The sequence below is a fragment of the Passer domesticus genome, chromosome 3 (assembly GCF_036417665.1).
Source record: "Passer domesticus isolate bPasDom1 chromosome 3, bPasDom1.hap1, whole genome shotgun sequence".
Classification (NCBI taxonomy): Eukaryota; Metazoa; Chordata; class Aves; order Passeriformes; family Passeridae; genus Passer; species Passer domesticus.
The window spans coordinates 89,415,495-89,434,110 of NC_087476.1; the positions used below are offsets into that span (position 1 = coordinate 89,415,495).

The window sequence follows — 18,616 nt, forward strand, 5'->3', positions numbered from 1 at the left end:
GTTCAAATCCCAATGACTGCCCCGAACCACAGGGAAAACAATGGGAATGGAGAAGCAAAACAGACCACATGAGGCCAGTGTAAGTGTTGAAGGAAAACAAAGAAGCAGCAGCATATCCATAGTACTGGTTTTGGGTCAAGTTAACTAATTATTAGGAAACATGTTTGCACAGCTCAAGTACAAGCACACCTCCCGTTCGTCTGGAAAGATTTATCCTGGGACTAACACCTCAGAAGGTTGCATCCTGTAAAACATTTCTGAGAAGCATCCAGATGACTTCCGGAGATTTTAGTTCAAAAAATCCTAATGCTTACAGTGGCAGAGAGCTACCTGATGATCAGGATGAGCTTAAGGAGCACCTATGGGTGACATCCATAGAGAAGACTGGATGGAATATGAGATCTGGGAGTCAGCAGCTCACAGAAGTCAGTTCAAGTACCGCAGTCTGGTGGAGCTGCTCTTAGACAGGACATGAAACAAAAGTTATTATAGCCAAAATAATGAAATCTTTGGGGAATTCTGACTACATTCTAATAAAAGTATTCATAAATACCACAAGAAGCTGGTTTTACTAACATCTTCAAAGTATCCATCTGACAAATATAAATTTTAAAGTCTTCAAAAGATAAAAAACCCTCATCATTGAAAAGAAATGTGTAATTAGAAACAACACAAGGGATGATAAGCAGATGCTAAACATCCTAAAGAATCATTCCCCTACAGAATAAGAGTACTTCTGTAGTAAGGAAACAGTAACTGTGCCTCCTTGTTGGTAGATACTCAGCTCTATGAAACAGAATATTTCTATCTCAGCTTTCATCACAGAAGTCAGCATCTGCCCCCATCCCAAGATATTATTTTACTCAGAAACCTAAGTACAAAAGTAGCTCATATTGAAGCAAAAGAGGGAAAAGAAGAAAATGGATCTTTCAGTATTCCACCGGTATATTATTCCTTCCATTACAATACATCCAATTCAGATGCATATGAAAAGTAGGTGAGAAAAAAGAAATGACATATCAGAAGTTATCCAACAAGACATCCTGTCTTTCCTTCATCTCTACAGATGGCCAAACCACCTGACTACATTTAAAAGCCACACACCAGATAAAAGTTTTACGCTGCGCTTTCTGCTGCTCTTTCTACGTCTCTGAAGTTTACTCCCTGTGAAGGTCAAACACAGTGATGACCTGACCACAAGTTTGAAACCTGAATGAAGGATTTGTCTAGGCAGGGTCTCAGGCCAGCAGCCTCCATGTTAGTTTAACAACAGCCACACTATGTTTGGCCCACAAGAAGCTTAACTTGGACAGGGTTTATTAAAGGCAGTTTCCTCTTTTCTTCAGTGTTTGAGAAGCACCTCATGGAAAGTCTGTATACAGGAGTCTCTCCCCTCAGGACAGAAGTGGAGCACATCCAGCCACTACTGCTCAGTGAAGCAGATCGCCATCAAGTATCGTCATCTGTCCTTAAGATAAGCAAAGAGCTACCATTTCCATTGCCATTAACATTCTCCCCCTTTCAGAAAAGCTGAACTCCTACAGCACCATCCACCTAAGCAGGCTGTATTCTAGCCAACTTACTTGTGCAAAGAGAACTACAAGGGCAGCATTGTCAGGGTAGTCCAAGTGCTTTGAGTAAAAGTGATGAAGAGCAGCAATGTCGTTCTGAATCAGCTCTCTCTTTTCATTGTCTAGTTTGTCAAGGTCTGTGGACAAAAAACACATTTCATTTCAGTAACAGGAAAACCCCTCCAGGTAGCCTTAGGTTAGAAGAGGCCCAGACTTTAACAGAAACCACTGAGGGACAAGCCACTTGGAAGTACTGCAAGAAGTGCCTGCTCTTCCACAAACATAATGTTGCCTCTGCTAAAGCCACACGTGTGCTACAAGAACATAAAATACAGAATCACAGAATCACTCAGTTGGAAGAGACCTTCAAGATCATGAAGTCCAGCACATGCCCAACATGAAGGATTAAAAAGCATTTTCTGACATCTTTATGTTAGCAGATAATTGGACACAGACTACTTTCCGTGGAGAAGGGTTGTCTTTAAAGCACATTTGTTAACTCTAGCAAACAGCCCAGCAGCCCTGGCCCTCTGGAAGCCTTTCAGCTGGGGTAGCTGTCCTCAGCTGTCTGACACGACCAGCTACATGGTCCCACCCACTGTGGCATGAGCTCACACTAAACATCACCCACCTGAAAACATGCTTTATATAATGAAACTTTCTCGTACAGACCTATTCCTTACCAGCACAAACCAGCCCAAACTGCTGCTAAGGCTGCTTATCCCTGCTGCTTTTAAAAGACGTGGTCCTTCTCAGCACAGAAACCCCAACTCTTTGTGGCCACACACGATAGGGATCTAGCAACAACACTGGGGGCTACACAGGTTCCCTTTGCAGAAAGAGGAGGAGATGAGGATGCCCAGGAATGCAATCCACCTGACCTATTGCAGGTACCTGCTTCAGGAGGTAGCAAACAGTGCCTGAAAGTGCCCACATCTCCACGGGCTGGGGGGTGACCATCAACAGAGATGTGTTTAGACATCTACTAACAGGAGACAGCAGGAACATCAGTGGAAATGTCCTGGCATGTTGCTGCCTGAATAGCTGCCAATAAAGTCCAGGGTAAGGAAGCAGAAAGGGCCTTTGCATGGTATCCACAGATGCTTTATTCAGCTGTGCAGTGAGATGTTCACGTCCCAGGCACACACACATGGAGGGTTCTGGTTTTCTCTCCCAAGGGGTCATTCAGGGAATAGGGAGAGAGTGGCTCAGGGACATAGGAACAGACATAGGAACAGGGGAAGGAGCCAATGGGGTCTTAACAGCTTTTTGTGGGAAGCTTCTTGTGTCTCCCTAAACTAGGGAATGTCGCCCAGGGTCTCCACACTGGCAGATCTGCCAGCTGTATCCCATTATGGGTTTCTCCAGAGATATACCCTCAGGCCCATGACAAATTCTAGCCAAAGCCATGGCCACTGAACCTTTCCCTACCTCGCCCATGCAGAGTAAGCTAGATGATCCACCATATGCTCCTGGAACCCTCTCTCTCCCCTCAAGAGCAGAAGGTTTGGAAGTTTTTTCCTAATCCATTCTCTTGCAGTGGCAGTGTTACTAGTTCTCTCCTGCTCTCTCCAACTCAAAATAATAATAGAGACAAAAGGCTGCACAACAGTCAGAGAAAGAGGAAATTATTTGTAAGAGCAGATGTGAATGATGGGGGAGTCACCAAAAACTGAGGAAAATGAAACTGGACCATTTGATGAGAATGAAGACAAATCAGAAATAAGAAATTCTGAGCTTCCAACTGACAGCAGTGCCTTTTCCTGTCCTATGTGTGGTGTTGCAAAGCATAAGACAACTGATAAAGGCGTGCTAAGCAGTGAGGTGAGTCAAAAAGCAGCAGGAACAGGGGTGCTTGCTAACAAAACAAAGGCTTCTAGAGGACAAGTGGGACACTGCAACAGAAAAAAACATTTTGGCCTTTTATCTCTCAAATTAATAAATTATTGAATACAAGCTGCAATGCAGAAGAATACACAGACACTTACCTATTCTCCTCAACCTCAATCCTGCCAACTTACCTGTAGAACTATCCTTGCCGCAGGCAAAGTTAAATGTTGGCATTTTTCCCCCTTGTTCCCCCAGTTTTCCCAAAAGCAATGACAGGAGCTTTTGTTCAGGAGGCAAATAAGACTACTGTGCTTGGTTACTCTGCTACCTCAAGTCCTGGAAATGAGTACATTTATTCAGCATTTTGTAAAAGGTTTTGAAAGCCATCAGAGTGACTAATGTGAATGTAGAACCCATTGCCTCTGTGTTTATTATGCTCAGCACCAAGAAAGAAAACAACAGACTGGTGAAAACTGTGCCAGGGTGGGGACTAATGGTCAGTTTCTAACTCAGCCTTACTGGATGTAAACAGTAGCTTCCCAGTTAAAAGCAAGCCATTGCCTTATCTCCTTCTTTGGATTATTTTAGCACATTTAGGACACGGAATCATATACAACATGTCAGATTTGACTGGCAGTGACAGATACTGAAGAACAGTCCAGAGAGTTCTGCAATTAGCCCCTTAGTCACTGTCACCATCAAGCAACTGTGCTGTCTCTGATTTTATGCCTCCTGGTAACAAATACCAGCTATTTTAATTTTGCAAGATTACAATTCTCAAAAGACACTAGAATACCAGAGAAGCAAGAGATGGATGTATGCTACATAATTAACTCTGTCTACGTTTCACAGCTCCCACAAACAGCCAAGAAAAAAAAAAAAAAAGAAAGAAGAGCACTGCACTTTCATAAAAATGAGGAACCACAATTCTCTTTGTTTACTTCTTTCCTCCAGCAGGAGTGGGATGTTCTGAAAGGTGTTGATGAAGGGGCACCATGGGGAAACAAACCATTAATACAGTTAAGTCAAAACCTCTGTTTACCTGCAAGCCTTTTTTACTTACGTGATTCAAACTCTTTTACAGCAAGCAGCTTCTCTGACTGTGTTCTTCCAGGGTGAGTTTTCTAACAACAAGGGGGAGAAAAAAAAAAAGAAAATATTTTAATGTTTCCGTTCAGAAGTTTTGTGTACTCATTCAGAATCTGGGAACTCCTACCTGTAAGACAAACCCGAATCCACAGTCTATGGAATTTATAAGAGTTGATGAACAGCAATGAGTTAAATTGACTGCCTAACTAAAGGCAGAGAAATATTCTCTCCACACCAAATTAGACAGCCGAAGATGAACTCCTCTCAAATTTATATACATAAACTGAACAGTATTTTAAATATGTCATTTGCTTTGTTCTGAACACCCAGAAAGCTGCTAACAATAGCAAGCAGGCAGAAGACAGGCTTTGCTTTGAGGAAAGTGAATAAACTGACTGTTGACAGAGTTCAAAAGCAGTGCTCCACTGTTGGCCTAAGGCCACTTCTTTGTAATCTTGGCCATTAAATATGGCTTTGCAGGTGGCCCAGCAGCTGAGGTTCAGGGACTATGGTTTGCATATTTAGCTTTTATATGACATGTAGGGTTCTCCCCCCTCCCTCTAAGCGATGAAAGTAGAAATTGACTCCAACGACTTTTTGTCATTAAACATTCGATTTTGTTTGTGGATCACCCCCAAACGGCGCTTTAATTAAGTCACACACATGTACATTCATGCACACACCTCTACACACACAGCAAGGATGCAGCTACCTTCCCAGCAGGCCACCAAAATCCTCCCTACATACAGTATCCAGGCTGCCCTTGTCACATAACCAGACCTCAATCACAAAAATATCCTTCAAAGAGGATCTGTTTTTGCAGAGAGAGTTTAGAGCTCTACAAAGATACACAGCACAATAACCTTGAAACTCATGATAACTTGTGTTATTCCCAGTATCTATATAGTTGAGGAACACTGAAATGGAGGTTGACATTGCAATCTTCTTTGCTTACTCACAATATTCTTTTTTTTCCAAATACCAAGGGTCTGAGATTTCTCTCTCAAACTCTGGTTTTCAGCAGCTATCTCATAATCATATATGTTTATGCCTGAATACCTCAGAGGTGTTTTGACTCACAAATGTACTGGGAGTTATATGCTACACAATGCTATGCAACTGTAGCTGAAAAATACTACAGCAGACAACTGCTTCATAAAGGTATCAGTGCCTGCAGCCAGAGAACTCCAGAAGCATTCCTTGGAATTAAACCCAAATAGCAAATCTTATTCTTCTTTCTTTTTATCATGTGGTCTTGGTGCTTGCCCACATGTGTAACCAAGAGCTCAAATCTACCAGATCAGGGGCTGAAACACCAACGTAAAACCATCAGTAAATATTTCCAGGCTCTGTTCAGCAGTACCTTGGCCATAGGTTACAGCTGAAGACCTCATTAGCCTTTCTCTAGCTTCCCACAAAAGTCTCCAGCTGGACCATGCTGGCCCTGACCCTGCTGCAGTGGTCTGGTGGTCAGTTCATTCAGCTGCTCGAGCTCTGTGTTACACCTGTCTGTACACAGGAAACTTGTGTGTGTGTTTGTGTGTGCTTTGCAGGGAGAGTTACTGTCGGTCAATTTTAATTTTCCTGCCTTCCCTGGCACCCAGAGCAGGAGCAAACCTCCCAAGCCTCACTTTCTGCTCACCTGTTTGGCAAGGATCCTTGCTGTTAGCCTCACAGTCTCTGAGGGATTCCAGTTCTGCCCAAAAGTGCACATGGAGGCACATTCCAGCTTGTGCATTGGCCAGTCTTCCTTCTGAAAACAGAGAAAAAAATACTTTAAAAAAAAAAGAGCCATGGAGATAAACTTACGTAAAAAGGGATGAAGTAACTCCTGCCAGATCCTAGAGGTCAAGTGAAATGTGTTTCCTTTAAAAAATAAGGTGACACTCACTAAATCAGAACAAAAGCTTGAGTCACATTTAAGGGGTACAGCTATCCTGCTTTTTTTCAAACAAATTCACAAGGGATGAGCTGAGGTCAGAACATCTTCACTTACCCAACGGAAAAAAAGTATTAAATGACAAAGAAGCAAATAGACAACATGATTTATAAATCACCAGTTCTTATTGTTCAGATCAAGCATGTGAGGACGCAGTAGGTCTGAGCTTGATGACTTTATTGGGTTCATTTCCATTTAATGCCTTGGCCCCTCACTATGAGGTGACCCTGGTGTAATCAGGAGTAATGTGTCTGAAGTCAATGGATTCACAACCACTAAGAATCATTTGACTGTAAGGTCAACCACAAACATTCTGATGGAATTACCAGATTTTTTTTCCTTAAATGTTGAAGAATAAAAGTACAGCTAGAATGAAAAAACACTAATGCAGACAAACATTTTAGTTAAATGTATAGAATATAGTTTAGGTAATGCATAGCACATTCATGGCTCAACAGACAGTAACAACATACAGGAGTGATGGCACAAGGCACTCACTGGCTTTTGTCACTCAACAAATTTCACCCAAGGCCACAGAATCTTCCAAACAATAGCACAGAATCACATATTAACAATATGCCCTAGCCCAGGCTGACCTCAGACTGCATCAAATTTTATTTTATTAATTCATTTAAATACGGAAATAGTCAAGCAATGCACAGGAATTTATTGCTATATCTCATTCCAAACACACGTTTATAGCACTATGTTAGAACAGAACAACAGTTTTCTGCCCACTTAGGGAGCATCAAACTTTGCTTTCATAACAGATTCAAACTGGTGGAAAACACTAGCAGAGAAAAAACCTCAACAACAAATCCCACTAATCTGTGAGTGAAAACTTGAAAAAATTTTAGCACCTTCCAGAATGTTCTTAAATCCCATTACTCTGATTCACTCAGTATGGCAGATCCTGTGTTGGCCCACTTAGCCCCATTTTTAAAAAATAATTTAAAAAACCCAACAATATGGCCCATCATAGTGACTGAGTAGCACAGAAGGAACAGTTTCCCTCAGCTGCCCAACCACTAAAGGGAAGAGCTGTTTGAAACACCAGAGAGACACACTGGAGGCTGCCTGAAGCATCTACACAGGACTGGTAGATATGCTACAGGACTGCTGGGAGATGGATTCCTTGTGGGAGCTACATACAGCATCCCAAAGCAGGAAACAGTCAGGGGAATCAGGACCCTCAGTGCCTCCTGCCTTGGCTGGTCAGCTTATTTACAGGTTTTGCAGATCAAAACAAAAGTTAAAATTACTAATTTCAGAGTTACTACACCAAAATTTCTTCCACTGAAAACAGTTATTTTAAGTGTCCTGGGCACAGACAGCTTTAGAAGGTTATTTAATTAGGAAAAGAAAGGTCAACACCTGCCCCAGCCTTGGGTAGGATTTGAAGCAGTGCAACACTGCAAAGGTATTCAACCCCTCACAATGTCAACTGTGCTGTCCTCGATAACCCAGCATGGCACTTCAAAAAAACCTACATACAGGCTGCTTGAAATAAGCTCCAGTGTAAATATTCTAAGAGGATGTGGCAATACACACCAGAACCAAAATAGTATATTACACTGTAATCATGTCATGTGAAATTACACTCTCAACTCTCCTACAGCTGTCACCCTACAAAATGCATCCCCAGAGAGACCCATTTCCTATGTATGCCCCAAAACCTTTTCTGGAAAATTCCTGACAGCCTTTGCTTAGGAATATACAGGCCAAAGGCTAAAAAGAGAGAGAGAAATCTCATTTCTCACCTCTTCCTGCTTACCCAGGACACCCACTAACTTTAGCATGCTTCTTCATAAAGAGAAGGCACTGAACCTGAAGCTTTGCAGGGCTCTCATCCATACACACACATTAAATAAACAGGAGAAATTACCTGATAAAACAAAAAATCAAAATGCAAAATCACGTGCCTGTCTCAAAGTAGTGTTTTAAAAAAAATCCATTTGTCCCTTTATTCTTTACACATCGTTAATTAAAATCTTTCCCCAGGCAGAATCATACTGAGTTATATGAACTGGTAGGGAGGTTAAAGGGACAAGATACGGCTGAATTGTGCAAAATGAGATAAAAGCCTGACACCACAAAAAAAAAAAAAAAAAAAAAAAAAGAGAGTTCTGATGACTGAGTAATACCTGGGATAGAAACACCATGACAGCAGCTTTCCCTGCGATCACAGCAGGACTGTGTTTTGCATTCTTTTCCACATTTTCCTCCAGGTAGTTTGAATTATAACAAGTAGCATTGTTCTAGTTGAATCCCTAATGCTACATTACTGATATTTTCTTCCTATTTTCATTACATTCACAATATTTTTCCCTTCATTTAGGAGTGACAACATTTTTGGAAGGGAAGTTCTTTAAAGCTTCTGCCTTTTACATCAAAGCATGGGAACACTCCTCTTCACCAAGTTCTTCAAAGAGATTCTGCCTTCCAGGACTACTGGATTGATTCCCAGAACACTGTCTTATACCTCACCATAGGAGAAAAACAACAAGTGACAAAATATAATATTAAAAAAAATAAAACTCAAATCCAAACAAATGTCCTTATACCTCCTTTTTAATATGGGCTTTTTCAATACGAAATAAAAACTATGTTCTGTTTCACTCAATTGAAAAGAAACACACATAAATACCAGAGAGAAATGATGGGCAAGCCAGTGCAGGGGTTAAGCTCACTTCTTCAGAATCTTAAGGCCCAACTGTGATCAAATGGCATCCAATTCCTTAACCAAATTTCAGTGAGGCAACTTCTGATGTCTGATATTAATTGGTAAAGTTCTCTGATACAGCCTTTCAACAAGCAGTGAAGGTAAAAGTTTTATATATCTTCTCAGTCATCCTTCCCTATCATCATTTACCAAATGCTGAGCTATAGAGGGTATTTGACTTTCATGGATTAACACTTAACATGTTCACAGAGACATTTACCAAAGAAAAATACATTGGCAAACTTTTTGTATAGGGGGACAGACACCAGTGCAATCTTCAGTGTCAAAATCCTTTTGAGCAGAATCATTACAGCAAAAAAATTTGTATTTTTTTCTACATCTTAACAAAGAGGAGCAGGCAATTTCACAAGGTCCCATTTAAAACACACCTGCTTAATGCTAATTACAGGTGTGCAACTACATTTTGACGCTTACTAGCTGGTTAAAAATACCTGTTTCAGCCACTCCAGAAATACCAACTACAGCAGCCTTTAACATGACATGTTGAGAAAAACCCATAAATTGTTTTTTTAAAATATATTTCAAACGCTGAAAATCACCACACAAACATCTCCTTCTGCACACTGGCTAGCTAATCTCCACTCTCTTTGGGATAAATGATAGCCACATGTAATAACAGCAAGAGGAGTTCCAGTAGCTGGTTCAAGTTCACTAGGTCCAAAATTACAAACACATAACCCTCTTAAAACATTTCTCTTCAGGGTGTTCCAGCAGCTAATTTCTAAAGAGAAAAAATGAGCACAGGTCTCCTCCTGCTTGACTAAAATTATTATAATATAAGAAGTCAAGACCTGAACAGCTGCAGATGGGGGCTGAAAGCCACTATTATAACAGGCCTGTGCTCCAAGGAGGTGAAACTGGAGAGTGGGATGGTGTGAATCTGCTGGAAATCACAATCCCTTTTAAAAGGAGGCCTGGATTAGGGCTTGGGGAAAGAAAGACCCAGCAAACCCAGACTAGATTCAACCCACAAAACATTAAAAACAGCAAGGACAGGCAGTGAAGACAACTTTCACTCTTATGTGCTCTGAATCCACACCTATGCAAACATCCAGCTTAATACAGGCCAAATATGTGGATATCCATCCCAAAAGCAAAATAAGAGACCAAAACAGGAACATTAAGGAGCTGTGCCAAAGCCTGTGTGTGTACATATATCCACCTCTCCCCACAATGATCAAGTTGTGGTAGGACATGTTTAAGTAAGAAAAGAGCAAGCTCAAAAGCTTTGGGTTTTTATTCCATATGCCTCATGTGATAAACCTTTGTCTAACTGCATTGTATTGACTAACGAGGTACTAGCCAATATATGAAATCATACCATGTCCTTGTTGGGTGCATACAATTTTTAGCTGAATTGACAAAAAAATACGGATTTACAGGGGAAAATTAACTTATAAAATAAAAATGAAATTAACAATATCATGACAGTTCTCAAGCCCTGGCCTTTTATGACTGTCGCATGATATCTCACATCCATGCAGGAAAAAGGGACACATTTCCTGAACATTCCAGTGTTACAAATTCAGTATCAAGGCACAGATATACTTTTTAGCTTTTACAAAGAATTGCTGAACTGCTGAAAAGTGCCTTTGAACAAGACAGTGATGAAGATGCAGTGCAGACAGTCTGTGTAGCATGTACAGTCAGTGGAGACCAGTTTCTAGAGAATATTGTGCTTGAAGGTAATTTTGAAAGAATATCAAAGAATTCAATCTCAGCAACATTTATAAATTTCATCAGACCAACTCAGAAGGGCCCAAAAGATGGAAGACAGCGTTATATCAACTAGGGAATCAAAAGCCATATGTATATCACCAGCAAGAGTGAGGTGCTAGTATCTGTGCATGTCATACTATAGTTTAGACATCAACAAAATCCAAAGAAGGCCTTTATATCTAGAGCATCATACCACACACCAACAGGCAGGAAAGATTCCAATTCACTAACTTATCAGACAGACAAGCTTTTACTGAGCACCAGCTTTAGCAGACTTAAGGACACTCAGTTTGAGCAGTTCAGTTTTTTACTCTAGGAACATGTCCCTCTAGAGACAGAGAATTCTGACCACCAAAAAATAAAAATTTTAAAAAAAAATTAATCTAAAGAAAAGCAATACATATACAAAACTTTATCAGGAATAAATAAATAAATAAATAAATCCCTCCTTGTTTCTCAGGACTCCGAGGGAGGGCCACTTGGTGATGAAAGCAAAGGACCATGGATGAGAAGAAATAAGTTCTTCTACTTCCAACATGACATCTACTTGCTATTTTCCCCAGCACAAATTACTGAGCTTTCCTACTTCAGAAAATCTTACACAGCTGTTTCACAAACCATTGTACATTTTATATAGTAAGAGAAGAAACTCACAGTCTCAGATAAAAGCTGCTAAACAGCTGCTTTGTTCAAGGATTTCCTTACCTCATGTAGTTAAAAGCTTGTAAGAAATAATGACATGAGGAAACATTTTTTATAAACAAGCATTTTCCATGAATGAATCAAAGGCTTTCTCTACACTGACTTTAAAGCTCATCCAGATTTCTCTCAAGACCCTTAAAGGTGCTCATACAGTAAGCTTTCACTTTGGAAATTCTATGAACTACTGAAACTTTGTAAAAAAACTAATTTCTGTTAAGCCTTTTGAGTTCTCCTGGTGCCTCAAAACCAAAAGGCTATTTGATACACCCACAACTCACCAGGATTCTGTAGGAAAGCAGGAAGTTGGGGAAGTAAAAGAGGGAAAACTGAGGAGAGGTCAGGCTTCTTTTGAGACTTGTGCAACAGGAGAGTAAGAGACATCCTCGAAATAAAAGTAACAGCCATGTCCAAAGTGTATGGGAACTGATCAGCACAAACCACGACATGTCTCTCCAGGTAATGACAACAGAGACTACTTGGCATGGACCCATGCACCCAAGAGCACGTTAACATGTGGGACAAGGTTTGGATTATTTATGGCTAACACACAGCTGCATGCCAGACCTTGGGCCACTCAAATCCTTCATAAGCATTGTTCCACACTCTGTGCCCAGCACCACAGACCTTGCATAGCTCACGTTATTCAACCAGCAACCCAGCTGGGTTTTTCCACACAGAAACTGGATAATTCTTCCCCATCAAGGTGAGGGCCCAAAAAAGGCTAGATTCTAATATCCTAATCCTGTCCTTTTTTTATTCTCTCTCTTTTTTTTTTTTTTTTAATTAAAGATCTTTATTCTAATTTGAATTAAAAACAGAGTTAAAACTGCATGTAAATGTTTTGGACATCTTTGTATTGCTCTACTATGCACTTATAGTCTACATCCAGGGGCCTTTAAAAAATGGGAAAAGAATAGAAGTTGCCACAGCAAGTTAGGGAGAAAGCCTGATAGGTTTCAAATGGTTATGACTACCATCACCTATGGTAGTCTCAATACTCAAAACATTTTCATATATTCTAAAAAAAAAAAAAAAAAAAAAAAAAAAAAAAAAAAAAAACCAAAAAAAAAACCCTCTCTCTCTCTCCTAAGATGGCTATTTAGTGATTTCATTTTTTTTTCCATTATTTCCATTAGACACAGGATATCTTACCAGTTTAGTGAGCTAATGCTAAATTATCAGGTCTGTCCTTAAAGGAAGAAGTAATACAGACATAATTAGTGGGTTGACAGGCAGCTCTAATCAAAGTCTCAGTGGTATCAAGCCCTGAAGCTGCTGATCTTGAAAGACTCATGCAGACCATGGCGAAATCCTGTAACTGTCCAATGCACAGCTCCATGGTTAGCATCTGCTGGAGTGTTATTAACCATAGCTACAATTAGAGCATATCAAACGCCACACAAACAAAAATTGGAGTTCTGCAACCCCCATCTTCCTTCCCCCCACCCTCACAAATTGCATGACCATACCTGACATTCCACATTGCAATAAAAGGCCTGTTTGCATCTTCCACACTTGGACAATCCTTCTTTCCTTAAAAAAAAAAAACCAAAACAAAAACCAGAAGTTATTCTGTTCTAGAAATCTGAATTAAATAAAAGTGTACACTGGATCACTTTTTGCTCAGTATTTTGCATTTCACAATGAAAACTCTATATTAGACTTTCAAAAGCACTTTTTTTTCCAAGCAAGTCTCATTATGCATTCTGCTTTCCTGATAAATTGGTGGATTTGGAAACATGTTACTCTACGCTATTTGACAGACAGCATCTTTTTTTTTTTTGACACTATATGAAGCATAATGAGTTAAACTTCTTGTGTTTTGCAAACTTTAAAACTGCTCTGTGTACTCGTTCACCAATATTAATCCTCTGGCTCTGCCATGACAACTCTACTGCTTCTTTGGTTATAGAATGCACAACCTTTGTTGAGTAAGTACCTCCAAAAGCCAAGAAAAAAATAATATGTTATTAAATATACTGTTTGATCTCCTGTCACCTGAGAGTCCCTTACTGTCCCACCCTGTCTCCTCTGATATCTGTGTATTCTGAGCAGACCTAAGGCACACACTCTCCTTTTTTATATTTGTATATACCCCACCAGAGGGAACTGCCACGAGGAAGGTCCTTTTCTGCTTTAAAGTGCATGTGTTGCAACAGATCCCACCAAAAATAGAACATGTGTTACCCAACAAGTGACATTTTGGTATGACAGCAATAGGGATCTCTCAGCAGTACTGAATGCTTTTAAAATGTCTGCACACCCTCCCTGGGGTAAGTAGCAAAAAAAAAAATTAAAAAAAAAGCCTTACACTGAGGGAAGCTCACTGGAGTGAATCAAGGGTGAGGGTCCTTATATGATAGTGTACAACATTTGGGTGGTCACTGGTATTTGGAGCCCATAAAACCCAGCAAGTCTGGCATCCTCTGATTGTATCTGCAAAGCACACAAGGTGCAATCTGAGCGAGCCGTCTAACATCATGACGCCTCTCGCTGACATTACAACCGCGTATTTAAAGTAACAACCACTATCTCATGCAAATACAATGTTACAGCCTCATTTTGCCCATGTTACCACCAAAGTTTTCAGGATGACTTCGCCAAGTTTCCCTTCCTAAGGCAGGTGTCGGGCCCACAACCTCCCTGCTAGGGCTCTTTGCAAGTTGTACCAGCACTTTTGGAATCTAGTACGTGCTAGTTCAGTGCTAATGCAACAGTCACAGACACAGAACACATGTCTGAGTGCTGGCGGATCACCTTACGTCGCCGAGACATCGTTCCTCTTAGTGGCACTTCATCACCCTGGTGTGAAATAAGTTTCAGATTACCCCACTAACTGCTGTCCTGCTGCAGTCACTGGGTTCCTTGATCGCTGTGCTCCTCCAGAACTCCAAAGGAGAAGCTTGTATGGATAACAAGGAGCTGCTCCTGAAGACAACTAAAAGCTATTCTGTGAGATAACTATTATCCTTACAGTATCACTTCATATCAGTGAAGAATGGAAGTATTCCCCGCTCCTTTGGCAGAAAAATCTGAATATGATAAACAAAACCAGGCAGCTTCTCTGGCACAAGGAAACTTGTGGTTAGGTACAAGAGTTAAAAAAAACAAACCCTAAACTCAAACACAGCACTTCAATGTAAACCTTACAGGCTGGGAAAAGGTGTAAAGGAGGCGAGGAAAATCACCTCAGCTGTACCCTTCTTCAAATTAATGGAACTGGCTTCTCTAGGAACTCATTAGGTGATCATATGCAAAGAGAGGGGTGAATCAAGTGACCAAGTCATAAGTCGATAAGGTAATGAGGAAAGAAAAAGGATGCATGGATAAAAATAGTACAATTGCAACAGTTGTTTTTCTTTTCTAAGGCAACTACTAAAATTTGCTCTCAGTTATAACCAGGTAAGCAGGTAATTCCTCAGTAAGCTGTCAGAAGCCACGAAAGTACTACACCTTCTAAAAATATGGTGTGGTGTGATGTGCCAGAGTGTGATATCCATGCTGAATTTGCTGACCCTAATACACCTTTTAATACACCCTGCAGCAGCTCGTATTGCGAGGCTTGAGGCAAACACTTGAATACCTCCCCTTCACACAGGTGAGGACGCAGCTGCAGGGGCCCCGGCAACCTCGAGCCCCCCGCATCCCTCCAGCACCAGGAATCCCGAAGTACTCATTAGCAGGCAGCACTCCAGTCCCAGTATTCCCAGCCAGGAGACAAACAAGTTCTTGCATTGCCTGCGCTCCGCCCCAGTAAAAGTGATTTGCAGACTAAGGTTTCAGACAGAGGTAACATACAAGTATTTCTGTATATTTCAGTATGGAGATGTATACATTTCATTCATAGATATTCCCTCCGCACTAGGGAATGTGAAGTGTGAATTAGGCGATTGCAGACCCTTCCTCCCTTATCAAACCTTCATTAAAACCAGCGAACACGAAGTTATTACAAAACTAGACGGATCAATGAAACTTCCAGCGAGAGGATGGTTACGCACGTGTCTACGTGACCGCCAGAGCACGGGAAGAGCAGATTTTTTTTTTTTTTTCCTTTTCCTTTCTCTTTCCTGAGCTGCTGAGCACGGAAAACCAGCTTTGACTTTAAACTCCGCGCTGCCACAGCACCACGGGCCGAGGAGGGGGAAAGTTCTGCTGCCGCCCCGCAAAAGCCGCGGCCGCCCGGGCCCTACCTGGCGAAGCAGCCGTCGCAGTGGCTGCCGCGCTCGCTGACGGTCAGCACGGCCACGTAGGCCGGGCAGCTGAGCAGCAGCTCGCCCACGGCGAAGCGCCGCCGCGCCCGCAGCCCCCGGCCCTTGCCGGCGCTGGCGAACCTCTCCAGGCCGCCCAGCTGCGGCGCCGCCTCCGAGCGCATCCCGGCCGCGGGCAGGGCAGGGGAGCCGGGCGGGCTCGCAGCGCTGCTCTCGGGAGCCCCGGGCCGCCGGCACTGCGCGCCCGCCGCGGGAAGCGCCTCCTCCGGGCGGCGCGGGCCCCGCCGGCGGCTGCGCACCGGGAGCCGCTGCCCGCCGAGGCCTGCCCGCAGCTTCGCCACCGAGTCCTGCCCGCCGCTCCGCCACCGGGCCCTGCCCGCCGCTCCGCCACCGGGCCCTGCCCGCCGCCCCGGCCCCCGGCCCTGCCCAGTACCCCAGCCGCGGGCCCTGCCCGGCCCGCAGACACGCTGCCTGCCCGCCCGCTCCGGGCTGGCCTCGGGAGGGGCTGCCCACGCCAACCTGTGTGCGGTGGAAGCATCCCGCAGACCCACCCGGATCTCAGACAGCAGGGACAGCGGGACAGGGGCTCTCCCGCAGGCCTCACAGCCCTCTCGTTAATATTAGCACCTAACACAGCTCCCAGTGAAGTCAATGAAGCAAGTCCTGTTCACTTGAAGAAAGGTACAAATGAGGTGATTTTGCTCTCCTCCTGCACACCAGTGGCTTTTCCCAGCCTCTAAGATTTGCGTTGGTTTGTTTTTTTTTTTTTAGGTTTTTTTTTTCTTTTTTTAACTTACGTGCCTAACCACTAATTTTCTTGTGCCATAGAAAGTGGCTGGTTGTGTTTATCACATTCAGAAGATTACTGTCTGCCAAAGGACCAAGAAATACTTCCATGCTCCATTGCTATGCAGTAACATTGTGAAGATCGTAGTTATCTCAGGGAATAGCTTTTCAGTATGTTCAGGAGCAGCTGCTTGTTATCCATGCAAGCTTCACCTTTGGAGCTCTAGAGGAACCCAGGGAGGAAGGAATATACTGACTGCATTAGCAGAATAGTTAGTGGGGTAATCTGAAACTTATTTCACACCAGGGTGATGAAGTGCCACTGAGAGGAGCAGCAAGGCCTCCCAGATCAAGGCACCTCAGTTGTGAGCAGGTTTGCAATTCAACTCACAGGGAGCTCAGGTGTTGTGGCCTCCTGGATGGATAACCAGAGCAGAGAGAGAACGTGGCAAGCTTGAGCTCTCCCTGCAGGTTAATTGACAGCCCCAGGCATGGTCAGGGGTGAGCCAAGTCCCAGGGACAGCAGGAGAAAATGTGGGTGGAAGTCCCCAGGGAAGCTGGACAGGAAGATTAAGGCTTAGTTGTGCCCTAAAAATACACTATTCCATAGAACTAATTTATATCCAGTTGTATATCTTTAACTTCTCTGATATTCTTGTCCATTGTAACACGATGGACTTAGTGGATCCACTGCAAAAATAATGTATCTTTCTGGACAAGCATTATTTGAAATAGATAAAACATCACTGTTTTCACAAGGAAAGACTGAACAATGAAAATAGGTCCAGTCCTTGAAAAACATCCTATCACCTTCAACAACTGAGCAAGATGTTGACCATGACCAATTGTAGACCTGCAGGGATGGAATTAGGGTATCCAGTTAAAGTAATAGGAGCAGTATCTAACCAAGTACCTCATCTAGTGCATGAGGACTGCCATTTCTATCCCAGTTCAGTGTAGATTGAAGATGTCAAGCTCAAAGGTCTAGACTCTTAATTATAGATTATTCTATACCCAAGTATGTTTAAAATAGTGATTGATAATGTATGCACTTTTAAGAATGAATTAACATTAACTGGGAAACTGCCCTTATGGTCAGTCCAGTTTGATTAATTTATAGATACATTATAGTTAGATAAATAGAGTCACAGCTCGTAAACCCATCTATGCTGACTTCTTACACTGCACAAGCTAGTAAATTCCTTGAACTAATTCCTGCTCAAAACTTCTAGGAAATAACTAGTCTTGATTTTAGAATGTTCTTAATAAGTGGTTTTACAAAAAAACCCCAAACTCTAGTAAACACATATTCTTTATTTTCACCCTTAAATTACCCAGTTGTGCCTTCAGCTGCTGTATCTTGTTATAGTGCTATACACTATTTTGACATATTCTCAGCTTTTTTTCTCTCTACATCAGTAAAATGAAATGGTTGAGCATTTGCTTCTGAAATCTGAAAGCAGCATGATATACTCCAGTAGCAAAATCCTGGTCACGCTGACAGGTGAAATCAGTGACGAATTCCTACATTTTTCCAGAAGTCAGCATTTAATTTGTGTTTCAAATTAGAGTGTGCCCAAATAAAATAAGTCTAACAACTCATATCTATCAACTCAATGATCTTGGAGGTGTTTCTCAATGTTAGTGATTCTCTGATATTCATTATCAGATCACTTCTAAACAATAACTTGTGCTTCTCTAAGATCGTGTGGGTTCACTGATGAGAAGGTTGTGAGAAGGTGTCTTTTGGGGGGAACCAGCTGCAATGATGGCAAATGTTATCACACTTCTGTTCCACATTATCACCCTTGTAAAACAGCTGACAATTTGATTATGCCTCAGGTAATGAGGAAGAATTCAAATTTCAGTAGGTCTCTTTTTTAATAAAGAGTCATTTAGTTTTAAAAACAAAAATAATAATTTACTAAATAGGCTCTATTCCACCCTGAAAGATATTGCTTTCCAAAAGATAATGCGTTGATTTATTCACAAGAGTGAAATTCAGCACCGGCCTGCAGTCCCATTCAAA

At 42.0% G+C, this 18,616-nt stretch overlaps 1 protein-coding gene across 1 annotated transcript in view; it reads right to left on the reverse strand.

Annotated features, from left to right (window-relative positions):
- The window catches only part of SMYD2 (SET and MYND domain containing 2), a 29,490-nt gene extending 13,405 nt beyond the window's left edge, over nt 1-16,085 (reverse strand). The window contains exons 1-5 of the mRNA XM_064414241.1: nt 15,784-16,085; nt 13,063-13,126; nt 6,133-6,243; nt 4,465-4,525; nt 1,584-1,708 (exon numbers count right to left, since the gene is read on the reverse strand). Of these exons, the coding sequence (XP_064270311.1) occupies nt 1,584-1,708; nt 4,465-4,525; nt 6,133-6,243; nt 13,063-13,126; nt 15,784-15,965 (543 nt within the window). The 5' untranslated portion in view covers nt 15,966-16,085. The remainder of the gene's footprint in view (nt 1-1,583; nt 1,709-4,464; nt 4,526-6,132; nt 6,244-13,062; nt 13,127-15,783) is intronic.
- Nucleotides 16,086-18,616: the final 2,531 nt, after the last annotated feature.